Consider the following 19,294-nt stretch of genomic DNA (forward strand, 5'->3'; position numbering starts at 1 on the left):
TGCTTCTTGTTCTATCCTCAGAGGCCAAGATGAACAAGTTTTCTCCCTCCTCATGACACCCTTTTAGATACCTGAAAACTGCTATCATGTCCCCCCTCAATCTTCTCTTTTCTAAATTAAACAAAACCAATTCTTTCAGCCTTCCTTCATAGGTCATGTTCTCTAGACCTTTAATCAGTGGGGAAGCTGCAAGCAGAAGGATTTGCAGTGATGCATCTATAGCACGGATAGGCATCGAAGTCTGGAACCAGGGCAGATCTCCACTGTAGGCAAGGCCTCAGCTTGAATCAGTTGGTGTTCCTAACTGGACTCCATCTGACCACGCGAAATTCCGTGGCACACCCAGACTTTCTCTGATCGTATGCTATGTTCTCGCCCGATTGACTCATCTCAAGCTCTGTACCATGTTGTCACATGACCTGGGCCACACTGTCATCCAGCTAGACCGTCTCAGATCATGTGGTGTGCTGTCACATGATATGCGCCATGTCATTGCCTGGACAGACCTTTCCAGGTCAGACACCATGCTGCCACGTGAAAGGTGCCACATCATTGCAGGGCTCAGTCCTCCCTCCTGCCTGCAAACCCCTCTGCCTGTTAATTTCCTGACATGCGGCATGAAACTTGAGGTTCCTGGGACAGCAGCTCTTGCTGTCTTCAATCGGCGGCGGTAAGCGGCTCTGACAGGGCAAGCTCTGCACTCTGCTTGCCATGTGTCATCCTGCAGTTTACACAATTGGACGTGACAGCCGGTGCATTGCAGGGTGATTTTCCTAGCCTGCCTTGAGTGGGGGCTAGAGAGAGGAAAGCAGCAACAGCCCTGACATGTGCCACCAGCAGGAGATGTGAGGGCAACTGATGCATGAATGCAAGGCAGCCGATGAGTCTGTGTCACCAACCACAGGGTATTATGGAAGGATGGGGTTTTGAGCTCTGTCCAGTCAGGAACCTCAAGGGCTCTAAGGTCATCCCATGCTTAGCAGTGAGCAGGCCTGGGGCAGGAAACAGACCCCGTTGAGGGGCTATGGAAGGAGCTAGGTCAAACCGTCCTCACCCAAAACACAAAGGGATGGGATTGTGGCCTATTGTTAGAGGAGGGGATTTTAAGTCAGGACTTGTGGCTTCTCTTCCTGGATCTGATCGACCATGTACGTGAGCTTGGGTATAAGTCATTTCACCTCTGGAGGCATCAGTTTGTCATTGGCAAAATGGGGATAATGAATGGATATTGACAGATGCTGGGGGCAATCTCGATATTTATTGGACCCATATTGGCTAGGGTGGGCTCTGGTTTTATCTAAGCCATCAAGAGCTCCATGTCACAGCCTGGGCTGGAGGAGAAGGTGGCAACTCTGAGAATTGACCAGAAGGAGGTCACTCAGAGGAGAGGCACGATACTCCTTTCCTCACCCCAGAGGATGAGCTCGTGACACCCCTTACATCAGTTCTACCCTCATTCTTCTCCATCCCAGAGGCATCATGCCACCACTCCCATACCCAGTGCCATCTACTCACATCCCACCAGCAGTCTCCAGGGGCACTTACATACAGCTCTGTCTCCAGACCTGTGAACTAAATGCAGGTGATGGCTAGAACATCAGTTGCAACAATGTATTTTGCCTTCTGCCGGTGCAACCTACTGGGGCAAAAGCAGGCCTCTGGCATTCTAACCCTCATGCAACAGGAGCAAAAGTAGCCTGAGGCAAATATCACGCACCGAATGATAGTCAGCCGTTAAAGGGTAATTGAGGAGCATTTTGTGGAATCTGTTTATCTCCAGACTTTATTGATATGTGATCTAGTGCGTCAGTGATACAGACAACAGCCAGCAGGCCCCAGATACAAGCAAACATGGGTGATGCCCTTTGAACAGCAAGGTACTTCTCTTCGCAAAGAGGCTGGAGTCCGCCTGAGCAGGATGCAGACGGTGGGAAATCTCTTGCAGGTTTATTTCTGTGATGCCAGGTCACAGTTTGGTTGAACTTCTTGCATTTGGAATGTGGCCTCTTTAAAAACCGATCCTTATAGGAAATCCCCCATTTTAGCTCATTTTGTCCCTCCTTTCAGTGTCATCTCAGGCGCCAGGAGTTTCATTGATCTAGCCATGGGGCGTCCCTGCGACTGCAGCCTCAGCATCATAGCCTAGTCACATGCCTAGTCTTGTTGACTTTACTGAACCTACCCATGTAAGTGAGGGCTCTAGGGCCACGTCCTCACTTTTCTCTTCCTGGAAGATATGAAGAAACTTGTTGCAAAGTGGAAACTATTGCCAGCATCAGCATCAGCTTTGGGAAGATGCAGTGAGCATGGAATACAATGGAATACATAGCTCCTATATAGCACTTTGCATCCATCTGTACCTCTCAGAGCACTCTGTTAAGTACCATTATTCCCGTTTTGCAGATTGGGAAACTGAGGCACGGAGTGGGGAAGTGATATGCCCAGTCACCCAGCGGGTCAATGGTGGAAACCAAATCCAGGACTCCTGACTCTCAGGCCTGCTCTTGCCGCTAATCACACTGTCTCCTGTAGTGCAATACAATAGAATAGTAGAATACGGAGCAAATTCACTTTTAAGAAAATATACCAAATAAACACAACACTCTCTTTTTAATCTCTCCTATTTTTCTTATACTCTGTTTGCATGCCTCAGTGGAAAACTGGATTAGAAAAGTTATTCTCTTTGCTTTACAATAATAAATTAATATAACATGAACAGCACAGCTTTGAGAAAGTCTCTGTTGTCCCTCTAGTAAAAATCTAACAAATATATACATAGTATCCTGAGCTTTTGTGGGAAAAACCCACTTCCTCAGATGATAGAGTTTATGAGAGAGTCTCATCTGTGTAAGTGGGTATTGCCCACGAAAGCTCATGATATATATATAGTTAGTCTCTAAGGTGCTACAGGACTACTGGTTTTTTTTAAAGTTACAGACTAACACAGCTTCTCCTCTGAGACGTTTACTAGAGGGATTTCTCTGATCTACTGTAGGTAGACAGATGTGCGTGTAAAAAGCTCAATATATTGTAATACTGAATCTGAAAAAAAAAGTCAAATGAAAAGTGAACGTATTTTAAAGCATTTTGAGGTCAGTTCTTAAACAATGTGTTTCTAGACTGTGGGGGGTTTTCGGGATACCATCCCGGAAAAACCCCACTGCGTCCAGGGAACACATTTGCTCTTCCGCTTTTTTTCACGGAAAAGCAAACGCACTCCTTCAGGGAGCCTTGTCTTCCTTGTTCCGCAAAAAGGCTACAGTGTAGACATAGCCTAAGATTCCAATTCATCAGTCCATCTCAAATCAGCAAAGCATTTAAGCACATGCTTAACTAAACTTCAGTGGGAATTAAGCCTTTAAGTCAAGAACTGGACATCTTTCTAAAAGACATGCTGTAGAAGTTACAGCCTTTTTGCAGGGATCACTGGGGGTATGTCTACACTACCCTCCTAGTTCGAACTAGGAGGGTAATGTAGGCATACCGCACTTGCAAATGAAGCCCGGGATTTGAATTTCCCGGGCTTCATTTGCATAAGCGGGGCGCCGCCATTTTTAAAACCCCGCTCGTTCGAACCCTGTGCAGCGCGGCTACACAGGGCACGAACTAGGTAGTTCGAACTAGGCTTCCTAGTTCGTGCCCCGTGTAGCCGCGCTGCACGGGGTTCGAATGAGCGGCGTTTTAAAAATGGCGGCGCCCCGCTTATGCAAATGAAGCCCGGGAAATTCAAATCCCGGGCTTCATTTGCAAGTGCGGTATGCCTACATTACCCCGCTAGTTCGAACTAGGAGGGTAGTGTAGACATACCCTGGGTGACATGATCTGGCCATGCTGTGAAGGAGGTCAGATGGCCTTGAAAACTACAGTCTGAGCACGTGCTTAAAGTAAGCGTGGACTGAAGAGCGTTGCCAGCTAGGAAGGAATTCAAGCATGGGCTGAAATGCTCTGCTCAACCAAGGGCATTTGTCACCAGATGGACTTTTCCACTCAAAGCACACCACACATTGCTGCAGATTACAGTCCCTGAGCATATGCAACCCATCGATTCTTGCAGCACTCGCTGGACATGCCCAATCTGTTCCTGACAAGGCCTTGGCTATAAACACAAGACAAGCCCAGTCTAGGCGGGCACCCAATCCCATCGCAGTGATGAACATGTGGGAGCCGCATGCGCCGCATGGTCCCACTGCACACGCTCTCTGCACTCTGGGACTGGGGAAGAAAGTGGCTGCCAGCACTAGCCAGCCTCGGGGGTGGGCCTGGCTGTGGTTGGGAGGTGTGGAAGAGGCGGGGGCTGGGGCCTAGCCTTCCCCAGCCAGTAGATCACAAGCCACCCATGGGCACAGAGAGAGGGCAGGAGAACATCCCCAGAGGCATGGTTGGAATGGAACATTCCACCCATAAATAACCCTCTTGCAACCAATCAGGTACTAGCTTGTCAGCTGGCCTATGCCCATTCACTAGCAATTCCAGGCCTCAGGTGACGTCTCCAGTGAGACTGGGGCCTGGGAACATTGGTGAATCATGGCTGCTGATCAGCTGGCGGAGGGTTAATGATTTGCGCTAAAGGAATATTGCATCATGCAGGGTGGGGGCGAGGAAGGGTTGATCAGGCTTATTTCAAACGGGAGCAGCTCCTCCCAGTCCCGGACTTCTCAGCCGCTAATTGGGCACATTTCAGACCTGTCTCTGGTGCTGTCAGCTAGGGCCATGCACTGAAATGGACTGGAACATGCTTCTAACGACTCATAAATACCATGTGGCATTTGTCGGGGATGGTGTCCTCATGCGTCACAAAATCCCTGCGTGCATAAGGCAAGAGCACATCACGGCAGCCTGCCCAGGTGGGACAGCTAGTTAGATGTGGGTGCAGGCTGGAGGGGAGGGGATGGATCTGAACTATGACAGGTGGGGGAGGAGAGTCTTTCACAGGCCAGCGTGACCCGGTGCCTTGGGGCACACCACGCCCTGCTGGATGTACCGGAGGAGCTCTTTGCGGTTGTCCAGGATGGTGTCGAAGCTCTCCTGGAGCTGGTTCTGCTGAAACACCACTTTCTGCTGGAGGCCGCGGATCCAGCGCAGCAGGGCCAGGCGCCGATACATCACCAAGTGGAGGTGGTGCTTCTCCTTTTCCCGCTCCTTGAATCTCATTTTGTCCTGGAGGATCTGGAAGGCCTCAGCCAGCACTGGGAAGCTGGTGTCTGAGTCGGAGATGTTTTCAGCATTATTGTCGGGCAGTTGAGGATCTGGCTGGTTCCTCAGGTCATTGGTGTCAGCGGTGGGAGCCTCCCAGGAATTGCTGGTGCTACTGTCTGGGCTGTCAAAGCTGAGGGAGCTGCTGGCATAGCCATTGTCTTCTAAGGGGGAGCCAGCCAACTTGTTGCATTCTTTGGCTGCATTCTCGGTAGCCGCTTTCTCCTTCTCGGTGCCACTGACCTCGGCTCCCTCAGGGGGGCTGCGCACATCCTCCTTGGAGAGGCCCAGCTCGTCTGACTTCAGCCCTGGGGGAGCATCCCTAAGCCTGCCCTTAGCTGTCTGTCTCTGCATTAATAACACCAGATTATCGGCTGGATTTGTCATGTTTTCTAGCTGGCCGGAGTCCCCCTCCATCCGGGTCCTCACCACCGCCTGGTTCCAGTTCTCATTGCTGTCATACCCTTCCTCCACAAAGTTGAAATTCTTGTCCTGCCTGCGCTCCCATTCTCCGAGGAAGGCTGTGCCCAGCATGGGGTCCCGCTTGCTCTCGTGGAATGGAGCATTCCGGGGGACGTCTGGCTGGCACACTGCAAACATCCTTCTGTTCTCCCGCCTGGGAAGAGAGAGAGAGAACAGATGCAGATGTGAAGGAAGGATTTTGGTCTGAGTTCCCAGGGTCAGCCTGGCCTCCCAGCTGTCCCCTTCCCCGGCTGCTAACTCTCCTGAGCGGAAGAAGCCTGATTCTGCTCTCGTGAGCTCTGCTTTGTCCCTGCAGTAACCGCACTGACTTCAGGACAGATACTCGGGATTCACACCAGTATGAGCAAGAGGAGAAGGCCCAAGGGTCTGACCTCAGCACAAACCAGGGTGGGAAAAGTGGAGCATCTGATCTGGTCTTGCATGTACACTAAGGCAGACACCGGTGTGGCCTGTAAGCTGTGCACTTGTGCAGCCACTCAGGAGAGAATCCAATGCCACCTAGCTGATTAGCAGAGCCCCATAGCTAAGTTTTGGGTTCTACTGGTGGTGCACATTTGCACATGCCACAGTGCACATAAAATTTATTCTGCGCATGGATGGAAAAAAATCCACACATGGATGGAAAAGATTAGAGGGAACATTGGTGTACACAGGGTGATTTGGCCTGAGATGTAATGTTGAGCTTTGGGATAGGAACCAGCCTGAAGTTTGGAGGCATGTATGATTTTGGTGGGGCCCAGGATGATGTTAGGGGACAAATGGAAGTGTCAGATCTGTGTCCTAAACTTGGTAGAAGCCTGGAGCCCAGGTTTTAGGTTTGGCCCATTTCTGGAAGGGGAATAGGATAGTAAGCCCTAGAGGTGTGCAGCGTATTGTAGCACAGCACCATAAGACTCATTCCTTCCTAGGGATGCTGATAAGAGCAGGATGGGGCCCTTGTTTGGCCTGGGCAAATCTGTTTTCTTAAGGCCTGGTCAAGTAAGATATTAGGGTATGTCTACACTACCCCGCTAGTTCGAACTGGCGGGGGTAATGTAGTCATCCGCAGTTGCAAATGAAGCCCGGGATTTGAATTTCCCGGGCTTCATTTGCATGAAGCCGTCTGGCGCCATTTTTAAATGCCAGCTAGTTCGGACCCCGTGCCGCGCGGCTACACGCAGCACAGACTAGCTAGTTCGTATTAGGCTTCTAATCCGAACTAGCTGTACACCTCGCTCCTCGTGGAATGAGGTGTACAGCTAGTTCGGATTAGAAGCCTAATCCGAACTAGGTCGTCCGTGCCGCGTGTAGCCGCGCGGCACGGGGTCCGAACTAGCCGGCATTTAAAAATGGCGCCGGCCGGCTTCATGCAAATGAAGCCCGGGAAATTCAAATCCCGGGCTTCGTTTGCAATTGCGGATGACTACATTACCCCCGCCAGTTCGAACTAGCGGGGTAGTGTAGACATACCCTTATAGCAGTGAGGTGCCTTGTCTCAGTGCATCAATATTTAACTCCGATACATGCAGGACTTCCATTCAGGCCCAGCAAATCTACTATATACAGGAGAATGTTTGTATGTGAGTGCGCTAATAACTTGGACACTAGAAGAGTTACCGCAACCAAACTTTGCATAGGGTAACCTTTCCTCCAGGAGAAGGTTTTAAGGGACTGGGAGGGAAGAGATGAGAGACCGATGCCTCTCCCCGGGGCTGCATGGAGCTTGGCAGTGCAGGGAGAAGTGGCTTCCCGGGGGAAGTGGCGGGGGCAGTCGCTCACTAAGGCTGGCAGAGGGACAAGGAAGCAAAGGGCGGGCTCGGGCGCCGGCGGCAGGTGCGCGGTTCCCTTCCCCCTCCCTCCCCCCGGGCTCTTCACCTCAGTTATATCAACTGTTCCGGGCAATGCCGGGTAACTCCAGCTAGTATAGAATAAAAGAGCTCAAAGGTGTTTAAAACCCGGACTGTTTCTTACAGTGGGTTCATAGGATGGAACAGAGCCGGCTATTTCTGACTCCCCTTGGCCAGGAGGCTATCAAACGCTGGCACTTCAGTTGCCCTTCCTCCCACTGCCATGCTGCTCCTGTCCTCTGCCTTGGAGCGGCCTCCCGGGAGTCTCCCGCTTTTCTGTGCAGGGTGGGGCAGGCAGAGGAAGGGGGTGCTGGTGTCGAGGTGTTCCCCTCCCTCTACCTTTGTACCCCATCTCCACAGAGAGAGCAGGGTGGGGCATTGGGAAGAAGGCAGGGCAAAGGTATTTGGGTTTCAGGTCGATCCTGGATTGACTTGAATTCAAAAAGTCACCTTGTGCTTCAAAAGGTTGGAGACCACTGTTTTAAAAACTTTCTTTTTTACCTTCTTTAAAATGTATTCAGCTTCCTGGCTGCAATCTCCTAGGACTTCGGTAGATTCTTTGAATTAGGTCTCTGCTGATTTCACCGACTTTCTGATTTTAAATGGCAAACCAATAGCCTTTCCCAAGCCCAACAGACCTGTTTCCTCATTACAAAACCCAGTTGTAAACAGGAACTACAGGTTGAATCTCTCTAGTCCGGCAGCCTCGGGACCTGGCTGGTGCCAAACTAGAGAATTTGCCAAACCACAGGAGGTCAATATAGTCTAGCAGCATGATCAACACTGCCACTGTTTATCGGGCTCTTACAAGACATTTAGGTGTAAATTGGATCTAAATAACAGCACAAGACACTGAGAACCAGGACTGGTGGCTGTGGACAAACATTATGAGATCACAGGAAACTTGGCCACACCCATGAAAAGTGGACACCTGGCTCACTAAAATCATGGGTGGACCATGGATGTTACAAGACCAGAGAGTGCCGGATTAGAGAGGTTCAACTTGTAGTAAATAAACTCCGTGAATCAAAGCTTTGAATAGGACTCTGAGTGGAAATGGTTCCAATCTCCCAGCTCCATTAAAGAGCGAAAGGAGGAAGGGCAGGAAGGTCCAGGAGAACAGGATCACAGGTTTAAAGAAAGATGAAAGCATGGCTGCCCTTTCTTTTCACTAAAAAGTAAGCAAAGGAACAACAAGGGTAGGGAGTGACTGGGCAGGCTTTACTCTCTGTCCTTCCGTGCTTAATAGCATTGTTTTTTAGTAGGCCTCACAAATATGGCATCTTTTGTTTATCTTTGTCATGTCTCAGTGAGGAAATGGCAGATTTAAAGGTCTGGATATTTAGAATCAGGATAACAATCCCCCCAGTAGATCATACATGGGGGCTAAAAGCCACAAGTTTCCCTTCAGATAAAATGAGCATTTCCCTGTCTCTCCCAAACAGGTCTCGCCCTCTCTGCAATAATCCAAGATTTAAAGTTTTACTCTGGGATTCAGGAAATCTGGGTTCGTGACCTTTGGCAAGTCACTTCAGGTATGTCTATGTGGGGATACAAGCCCTGCAGCACGGCCACAGCTGGCCCGGGTCAGCTCAGGCTAACGGGCTAAAAAAATGGTGTAGACCGGGGAGGGCAAGATGGCCTAGGGTTGCCAGGTGTCCGGTTTTTGCCCGGACAGTCCAGTATTTGCAGCATCTGTCTGGTAAAAAAACCAGAACATTTTCTGTTCTTCTCGGATGGAAGGCCTGCGGGGACATTCTTCCCCTGCTGCATCTGGCGGGGGTGGAGCGTGGTGGGGATTTAAAGGCGCCTTTTTTTTTTTGGCTCAACAAATTTTGTCCCCTTTTTTGTTCAACCAATTTTTTTCCTGCCACGTTCGGTATTTTTTGTGAAAGTATCTGGCAGCCCTACAAGATGCGGCCCATCGGCTGGATCTGGCCCACAGAGCCTTTGAATCAGGCCTGTGGCCCTTGCCTCCAGGACCCGCAGGCAGGGAGCAGCGCGAGGTTCTGGCCCATGGGAGCTGAGAGGGTGTGCTAGAGACAGGGGGCAACATGCAAAGGTTCCCCCCACTCCCGGTGCGCATGCAGTGTACAAAGGCACATGGAACAGCCAGCCACTTTGAGCAGCATGGGTCTGTGGGGTCCCACTGTGCTGCTGGCTGGGAGCCTCCAAGGTAAGCACCCACCAGCCATATTCTGCCTCTGGCACCCTGCCCCCTCCCATACCCAACTCCCCTCCCAGAACAGCAGCCCCTCCTACACTCCTCCCTCAGGCCAGAATCCTCTCCTGCACCCATACCCTCTCCCCAACCCTGCACCCCAACCCCCGGCCCCAGGTCACCACTTCCTTCTTAACCCAAACTCCCTCTCAGACTCCACACCCTCTCCTGCACCCCAATCCGCTACCCTGAGCTCCCTTCTGCACCCAACCTCCGCCCCAGACCCCGCACCGCCTCCATATACAAGTACAGCCCTTGATCACTTATCAAAAACTTGGGGTGCCCCCCCATCAAAATTGATTGCCTGCCCCTGGTGTAGAGGGTCAGGCTCAGGTTGGAGCCCAAGCTATAGACCCCTGCGTGGGATGCGGGTCTCAGAGATCAGGTTCCCGCCGCAGCCCAAACATCGACACAGCAATTTGTCAGCCCTGGGGTCTGACCCAGGTCAGTTGCGGCTGTGCTGCAGGGCTTGTATCCCTGTGGAGACAGACCCGTCGTCGGGCTGGGCCTCAGCTCCCGTCTGTCCACTGGGAACCATTGAACTTCCTCCCCTCCCAGGGTGTTGGGAGGATACACAAAACACGGGAGCCCACAGACCGGACTCTCCTCTGCTGCCCTCCCTCCCCACCCCCACTGGTCACTGACACCTGTGCAAATCAAGGGCCACATGTACCCTTTGGGGAAGGCACAGGAGAGCTCTGAGGGGGAGACCCTGCGGGGGAGAGGATGACTCAAGGGAGGGGGAAGGAGGTATCACACTCGCACCCTCCCTCCTCCAACAGTCACTACAGGCTTGGACCTGTGCTGCACCCCAGTCCTGACCCTTGTCCCATTCAGGCAGCTGGTCCTCAGAATTAGCACCATGTCCGACAGGGAGAGGCAGGTCGGGCCCAGTGAGGGGCCACGCACTCACCCGCCCTGCCCCTTTAAATGTGGATCCCAGTCTGGTTGCTATGGCAAGGTTTCCATGGCAAGCAAAGAGATGGGGGGTGTGCACACCGCATCAGAGAGCGCAATGTGCTGTGCTGGTAGCATGTGATGGAGAGTGCCCAGAGGCGCACAAAGGAGCGGTGTTGAATGACCCTGTCACACACACCGAAGGGGAGTTGCAGAGGCGGAGGGCTCCCAGGACTTCCAAGCCCTGCCTTGTGGGATGTGTGCGGGGGATCCATATCCTGCACCTTCCCTCCCCCAGCCTCCTTCTCCCAAAACCACATAGCTCCCTGGACTGACCCGCTCCGTAAGCAGCAGGACAAGGCAGGGGAAAGGGATGCATGGAGGGAAGGAAGGGAGCAGGTTTTCAGTGTGCCTGCTAATCTAGGCAGAGGGCGGGAGGGGGCAACTGAACAGATGTGGTCCAGGATTAGGAGAGTGCTGGATTCAATGCCCCAGCACACCCCTGCATGGCTGTAGAGTTCTGGCAAAGTACCCTGTACAATCTCACAGCATTGGAGCTCCCCCTCTCCCATAAGCTATATAAAGGGGTAGGGGAAAATTGGTGTGGGGGGGTGTTGCCTGACTCATCCCTAAACTGGACCTGAGCAAAACCCTTCTCCAGGCAATACAAGCCCTGTGAGTGAACGCTTTGGAAATCAGAGAGTCAATCAGGACATGCCTACGCACACCCGGGGGTCAGGATCCGGGCAGGTGGGGATGAGGCTTTGGCACCATCAGCAAGGGGAGCAGGTCGAAATGCTCTTGCTTTTGAATCCTTTTGAAGCTGCTCCTGAGGAGGAGTGAAATAAACAGCCCTCCCCAAAAGGATCCGAATGTGGCAGCAGGAGTAAGCTCTCTGCCCTGACTCCGGCACCGAGGGGAAGCGGGTGGCTTCTCTTGGCACCTGCCTGTCGCCTGCTCTGTTCCCGGCACCCCCAGACACCCAGTGAACAGCTGACACTCACCGATAGAGCCTTGGGAAAGCGAAGGGGGATTTTCAGGCGGCTGCTCGTGCTGCGGCTCTTGCTGCTCAGCTGGAGAGAACGGAAATAGACCCCTCCACGGCAGCAGGAAAGCGTCATGAACTGCACACTTCCGACAGCAGTCAGTGCTGCCGGCAGCACCGGGTCACAGGCTGATCAGCAGCCAGGCAAGAAACGCAAAGGCACCACCAGGAGCCACCTGAGAACAGCCCAGCACATGTCAAGGAGTGTGTGTGTGTTTATAACAGAGCTTATGAACAATGATCTCTCCCTTCGGGGATGACACCAAGTTCCCTGCAGAGGATAAAAATCTTCCAGGAGAGAGCCAGTAAGGAAGAGGAGAATCCTGGGTTATGCCACACTGGGGGTGACTGTTCTAAGCACCAGATCTAACCTATCTGCAGTCAGAAGCACTGTGGGTTCAATCCCTGCAGAGGCAGCTGTTGGGGGCCCAGCTAGAGGCCTTTGTGAGATGCCTGATTTTCAGAGGGCGGGTGCTCAGTGCTTTAATCAGGCCCTCGGTAAGGTGGCTCAAGGTAGAGAGTAGAACTCTTTGAGCTGCAGAGAGGCCAACAGCTTGCTGAGGCTGTGGTCCCTTGGGGTGGAGACTGTCCCTTCGTTCTGTTGTGTACAGCACCTAGCACCACGCAACTAACCAGGCTAATAATAAAGCCCTGCTGCTGGTCTCCCTAGCACATTGGTGGAAAGTGAAGCCCGGGGGATGCGCAGCCTCTGGCCAAGTGCACTGGGCGAAAACACTACGGAACATTCACCGCACCACGATTCTTCATCGAATCCTAGGTGTTGGCGAGACCTCAGGAGGTCATTGAGTCCAGCCTCCTGCCCAAAGCAGGACCAACCCCAATTCAATCATCCCAGCCAGGGCTTTGTCAAGCCGGGACTTAAACACCTCGAGGGATGGACATTCCCCCACCACCCTAGGGAACCCATCCCAGTGCTTCCCCACCCTCCTAGGGAAACAGTTTTTCCTAATATCCAACCTAGAGCTGTTCCACTGCAACTTGAGACCATGTCTTAACACAACTGCTCATCTGTCATTGCTTTCCATGAGCTAAAAGGCTGCCATCCACCCTCCATCCCCTCTGCCCACTTTGCTGGCTTGGAATGACCCTGTCTCTTGCAGGAAACCTTCGGCAGGCCTTGCCTTCCTCCCTGAGGCTGGGGAGCAGGGACACATGATCTCTGTCACAGTGGCTATTTGTTCTGCCCCATGCCTCAAAGGAGAGGACAGCAGCTCAGTTAGCTGGCATTGCTAGGTGCACTTGGACATGTTGGTTAACATTCCAGCTGCTCGGATGCTCACACTCCATGGTGACAGGCCCAGTTACAAGAACCTGAGCATTTCTAAGAGGCAGAATTGCAGCAAGGGAGGTTGAGGTTGGACATTAGGAAAAACTTCCTGTTAGGGTGGTGAAACGCTGGAATCCATTGCCGAGGGAGGTTGTGGAATCTCCATCCCTGGAGATATTTAAGAGCAGGTTGGACAGACATCTGTCAGGGAGGATCTAGATGGTGCTTGGTCCTGCTGTGAGGGCAGGGGACTGGACTTGATGACCTCTCAAGGTCCCTTCCAGTTCCTGTGTCCTATGAGTCTATGAATTTGCCACATAATGAAGCCCCACGAGCTGCCATCACCTGCAGATCTCTCGATAGATTGATCTCTTAGATGCACCGGAATTATGCCTTTCTATACAGTGGTGTCTATGGAGCACCACAGTGGCTGGAATTTTAACCAGCATGTTGCCTTGCTGGACCAATGAGCATGTCCAAGGATGGTTGGGACCTGTCTAGGATCAGGCTTCTACCATCACTATGTCCGGTGGAACTGAGTCACAGTTGGGCGGAGGCGGTTTGGGGGGTAAAGCTGAGGGTAGAGGAGGCTCTTGGATATTCCCCAGATTTGCTAGGAATTGTGGAAGATTCCCCCCCCCCCCCAGCTTCACCCACCCACCATCAAAAAGTAATGAGGTGCAAACAAGCCCTGAGAGAAAGCAATTATGGAGCAACTAAGGCTGGCCAAGACATATTGGAGTTCAAATCCCAAACACAGTGTATAGCCCCAGGGTTCCCGTACCAAAGTTAGGGTTCCCGGGTAGCTCTCAGCAACACTTAGCTTGCTGGGCTGATAACATCGCCTTGGGATGTGCATGCCCAGCGCCCGCTTGTGTGCTTTGGAACTGCTTTCGGCTCTGTGTGTGTGTGTGTGTGCATGTGCAATGATAAATCTCTCACAAGAAAAGAGCAGCCACACTCTACACACACACACACGGACGCTGCAGCCCAAGGGTTTCCCAGTTTCCCCCACATTACCCACGTCTCAGCCCATCACCCACTCTGCGGCCAGCTCTCAATAGCCTTCTGCACAGCACTCGGGGGGTTCTGGAAACTTTAAAAGAACCAGCATATCAAACACCAGCAGTGAATGCGACGCCTGGAGGGGAGAGGGTCACATGAAGCACCATGAACACTTTGGGGATAAAGGGCCATTGTCAGCCCCCAGAGCGTGCTCAAGATGATGGAGCAAATGTGAAGAATGGCTTGGAGGAATCTAGCGTGGTAAGCAAGAAACATGGGATTTGGTGGCTGGAGAGACTTTGGAGCGAGGTGACTAGGGAGGTGTCTTGCTTGGCAGGAACCCAAGGGGAGTTTGGGCTCGATCCCACAGTGTACCCCCCTTTCCCACTTAGCCCTCTGCCTGTTGGTCCGTTTGGAGAAAGGGACTGGTTTTTTAGTCTGTTTGCCTCCCACGCACCCTGCGCTAGGTGCTGTACAGAGACATACATGGCCCCTGCAGCTGGCTGCTTTGAGGGGGTGGGAATGCCACAGCATGCGAAGCAGAGCAAACCAAGCCAACAGGGGGTGCTCAAAATGCCCCGCCCACATGCCAAGGGTCAGTCCTGCTGGGAGAAAGCTGAGTGGATTCTGGTGATTCATGAACTCAAGCAGCTTGCTCCCTTCTCTGGTTTAGGGTCCTGGGGAGGGTCTATCTGAGCAGCGCGGCTCTAGGGCAGTGGCTCTCAAAGGATGGTCTGACTGTCTTTCAGGGGGGCCATGGGTTCAGAGCTCACCTCCCGCTCCCCCATAGCAGGGATCCTGCGCTGGCACTGCAACCCTCCCTCCCCCCCGGCAAGGTTGAAGCGGCAGCGCTGGCTTCCCACTGTGGGGCAGGGTGGGGTGAGTCTTGCGGGCTGGATCCAGCTTGTGGGAGAAGGAAGCGGCTCCATGGGCTGCTGCTCCCCTTCTCCTTGCTGGGGGAACATTTTCCTTCAGGCTTTCACCGCTGCTCCCATTGTCCGGAATCGTGGCCAATGGGAGCAGTAGGGGCAGTGTCTGGGAGCAGCAGGAGGCACAGAGCCAGGTAAGCGCCCACCATCCCCCGCACGCCCAGACCCGGCACCCTCATCCCCCTCACACACACTCCTCCCACCAAGACCATCTCCCTCCCCCCGCCCCACTCCTGCAACCTACTTCCCTCCCAGACTCCCCATCCCCACTCTTGCACCTCCCCCCCAGACTTCCCACCCTCAGCTCACTCCTGCACGCTATCTTCCAGCCAGACACCCCCCCCCCCCCCGCACCGATTTTGTCATTATGGGTGGCTGGCTGGTGATCCGCGGAAAGGTCTGCATGGAGCAGAATGGGCTGTGGACTAAGAAGTTTGAGGACCGCTGGTGTAGGGTGTTGGCCAAACATTCCCAAGGGAGAAGCCCTAGGAGCATCCCAGTCTGGGTGAGAAGGTTTGAGTCTTGTGCTATTTCATGCATCTTTGTCAATGTGCTGACCAAGAGGATGGGTGAGTCTGGACAGGCGGTAAGCGGGATGTGTGTCTAAAGCAGGAAAGGCACTTGCGGCTCACACTCACCTTAACTCTCCCCACTCCGTAATCTGTCCCAGCAGCGCCATGTGAGTGTTCCCAGGCCTGCGCAGAACATGCTCCGCTTTGAATTCAGCCTCTCTTTGCTCATTTCCTTCAGGGACACTGGCAATTTTGCAACCCTACTAGATGTATTGATTGAACTCAGGGTGAACTATGGGGAAAGTCTGCAGCTGTTGCCCCTTTCCAAACAGTAGTGTCAGACTAGAACTGTGCTTTCCCCACACGAGCCAAGAGATTATTGCATTCCCATTTCAGACCCAGTAGCATCGGCCATTTGCAGTTAAAAAGATCCTGCTCTCTTGAAAAATGTATCCCTCAAACCCATCCACCCACCCAGATTTAATAAATCCATCCCTTTGTAGCTGGCGAGTAACTCCGCTGTACCAAGCTTCCCTGCTTAGAGCTGAGCCATGCATAGAATAAATCTGTTTATAAAATCATGACAGATGTGGAGGAAGTGAATAAGGAAAAATGATTTACTTGTTCCCATAGCATAAGAACTAGGGGTCATCAAATTGAATTTGAATAGGTAGCAGGTTTAAAACAAACACAAGGAAGTATTTCTTCACACAGCTCACTGTCAACTTGTGGAACTCCTTGCCAGAGGATGTTGTAAAGACCAGGACATTAACAAGATTCAAAAAAGAACTAGATAAATTCATGGAAGATAGATCCATCAATAGTTATTAGCCAGGATGAGTAGGGGTGGTGTCCCTAGCCTCTGTTTGTCAGAGGCTGGGAATGGGCAACAGGGGATGGATCACTTGATGATTCCCTGTTCTGTTCATTCCCTCTGGGGCACCGGCATTGGCCACTGTCAGAAGACAGATACTGGACTAGTTGGACCTTTGGTCTGACCCAGTGTGACCCTTCTTATGTTCATGTATTTTGTCAGTGAAAGATGTGGCTTGAGAGCAATAGAAAGTGATGTCCTATTTCTCCACACTGCCATCTGCCCCGCACAACCCTGAATAAGTGGATCTCCTCCCCCAAGGAGGAGAAGAGAGACCTGTCTCCAGGGCTAATTATTGGGTCTATCACTGTAGCAGCTTGGAGCCCCAGTCAGGTGTTGTACATACTGCTAGAGAGAGAGAAAGTCCCTGCCATCGAGGACAGTACACATAGATGAGAAGTGGGGAGGAGGGAATTAGAGGCAAAGTGATCGGGCCCTGTGTCAAACAGACGGTCAGGGGATGACTGCCTCAGTTCCCCATCTGTGGGGAGGCCATGTGGTCTAGTGTCAGGCTAAGGGAGATCGAGCGACTGGCCTAGAATCACACTGGAGCAGAGCCAGGAACTGAATCTGGGTATCCCGAGTCCCAGCCCAGTGCTTTATCCACACGTTTTTTTCTTCTTCCTCAGCCTCTCTGCTGAGCCTGCCAACCAGTGACAGTTACAGTCCTAGCATGCAGGACGCAGCCCTGCCCCCTGCTAGGAAATGAGCTGAGATCCTGCCCTGACCGAAATCCAAAGACCGCTGTTCACAGGCAGGCCAGTGTATGAGAGTTGCTGCCTATCCAGCCACAAGCACATCAGGAACAGAAGGCGGCAAGTCCCATGTTCCATAATTCCACCCTCTGGGAGGAGGGTGGAGTCTAGACCAGCACGCCCGATTTTGCAGAGGTAGCCCCAACTTTTCAGCAAAAGAATGGCCCTATAGGAAACCAAGTTCGTGGCCAGGAAGCAGGAAAAGGGGGATGCTCTACGGCAGTGGGGATGCCACACACTGATCTTCTAAGACCGAGGTGTCCAACATGCTAGCCACTAGCCATATGTGTGGGTGTGGCTAGTTCACTGTAGTGGCTACTGTTTCAGAACTGGTTGGACACCGCGGTTCTAAGAGGAGAGAAGAAAACAGGGCTGGGAGAGGGGGGATTTAGTGCTGGATTTTAGGTTTGCTTGCCCATCCCCCTCCAAGCCCTGCTTCAGAAGCAAATTAAAAACTATCCCTACAGGAAATTGAAGATCATTTAAAAGAAGTGAGCAGAAAATCGAATGAAGTGGATTTTCAGAGCGAGATTTTCTGGAGGAGATAACACAATGCACTATGGGGTTCGACCCATGAGGGTAAGCAAACTGCATGGACTGTCTATATCTATTCAAGGAATGACTCAATCTGTGTCCGGTGGCTAAAGCAGAGGACTGTCAGGACTCTTGGGTTCTTTTCTTGACCCTGCCTTTCGGTGGTTATGCCAAGGTACTGCTGTAGCATCTCTGACCTGGATACAGGCCCCAGTTTTCAAGAGCAGCCTCTAATTCCGAGTCTCTCCGCTGTTGCATGCTTGGCTTGAGATCCCTCCAGCCTGATTTCCGGGATTGTTGAGCACTCCCCGCTCCATGAGGAGCGAAGCCTGCAGTACGAAGTATGTCTTGCAACATACACTGTTGTGATCTTATCAGTGTTTGTTGTGGAAGATCACTGGGGTTTGTTCATTGCCACGATTATGTGCTTTTTACTAAATATTCAGATCTTGTTAAGAGGCTTCCGTTGCCCTAAGCATCACTCCCAGCTCCGCCTTCAGAGACAAGATAGACAAAGGGGGAGAAGGAAACTGCAGAGGAGAAGTGATCTGCCCAAGGTCAAACAGCGGGTCAGTGGCAGAGCCAGGAGGAGAAGCCGGGTTTCCAGAGGCCCCGCTGCTCTCTACAGCCTCCCGATCTCCCAGGTGGACAAACGCGGTGGCAGATGATTAGAGCGAGAAGCCTTCCCAATCCCTGCTGCGGAGGATCAATCCAGCCCACCCACCGTCACCCCTCTCCACACTTGACCCACCAGTCATGCAGATCGCCGGCCACCTGCTTCTCATATGCTGCGTTCGCCGTTAACCAATGCAACGTGCGACGTGCTTTGAACCAAATTGGTCCCAGCAGAAGGCCTCAGAAATCAGCTCCAGCGCCCCCATGACGTAGGCTCCATGTCACGAGAGCCTGCTGCTGGGTTTCTTAACCTTTTCTGCCAGGAAGGCTGGAGAAGGGAGTTCAAAGCCTCCCACATGCGGGATCGGTTAGGGGCGAGTACGGCACACATAAGGCAGGCAGCGCCGTGGCCCCGTTCCAGCCCCGGGTTCGGGGAAGGGACGTCCCTGCACATGGCACTGGCCAGCATGGCAACGGGGGGGCATGGGGGGGTGTAGGGAATGCACCGTGGGCAATGGCCTGGCAGATTCGCAAGGCAGGGGGCCGGGCGACACTTACTGGAGACAGAATTGCGGGAAGGATCTGTGCAAGCTCACTCGGCAGCTGCCCCTCGATCCCAGGACACGGCTTTCCATGCTACTTCTATGCTGCTCTGGCAATGGCCTCCAACCCCAGCCGGCCGCTCCCTTGCTAGTCCTCTCCAGCTCTGCAGACAGCCCTCGCTTCCGACCTGCAGCATCCTCTGCTGTTCCATTCCCTGGCCTCCCACGTAGCTCTGCCAATGCCTGCAAATACCTGTGCTCTAGCTCGCAGGGGCTCTTTCTGCAGCACCTGGCAGCTCTGGCACTGAGAGCAGGTGTGTTCAGGGGTGACCGGGCTCCCCGCCAATGTGGCGCACAGACCACTGTCCACGTCTGGATGCAACCGCCACAGTGAGCAGGCCGGGTGCTTTCTGATCCCTCTGTTGGATCTTTTATGTATTTGACCGGACACCTACTCAGAGAGAGATCAGCCCTTGCTGCCATTGGCTCCTGGCAGAAGGGTTACGTGTCTGTCTGTCTGGCAGCAATAACAAGGTTCTACCATAGGGAAGTTCTCAAACCCACTCAGCTGGGGG

General features: G+C 52.7%; 1 protein-coding gene and 1 long non-coding RNA gene across 2 annotated transcripts in view; one reads left to right on the forward strand and one right to left on the reverse strand.

The window, feature by feature from the left end:
- Positions 1-11,640, forward strand: part of LOC112546262 (uncharacterized) — a 117,706-nt gene extending 106,066 nt beyond the window's left edge. Inside the window, exons 4-5 of the long non-coding RNA XR_012897654.1 lie at positions 8,948-9,037; positions 11,444-11,640. This is a non-coding gene — a long non-coding RNA (uncharacterized LOC112546262). The remainder of the gene's footprint in view (positions 1-8,947; positions 9,038-11,443) is intronic.
- C25H1orf216 (chromosome 25 C1orf216 homolog) lies at positions 3,736-11,783 on the reverse strand. The gene is made up of 2 exons (XM_006110726.4): positions 11,625-11,783; positions 3,736-5,809 (listed from the first exon to the last, which is right to left on the reverse strand). The coding sequence occupies exon 2, from the start codon at positions 5,791-5,793 to the stop codon at positions 4,927-4,929; it is 867 nt and encodes a 288-aa protein (XP_006110788.1). The 5' UTR covers positions 5,794-5,809; positions 11,625-11,783; the 3' UTR covers positions 3,736-4,926.
- Between the last annotated feature and the right edge of the window lie 7,511 nt (positions 11,784-19,294).

The sequence above is a fragment of the Pelodiscus sinensis genome, chromosome 25 (assembly GCF_049634645.1).
Source record: "Pelodiscus sinensis isolate JC-2024 chromosome 25, ASM4963464v1, whole genome shotgun sequence".
NCBI lineage: Eukaryota > Metazoa > Chordata > Testudines > Trionychidae > Pelodiscus > Pelodiscus sinensis.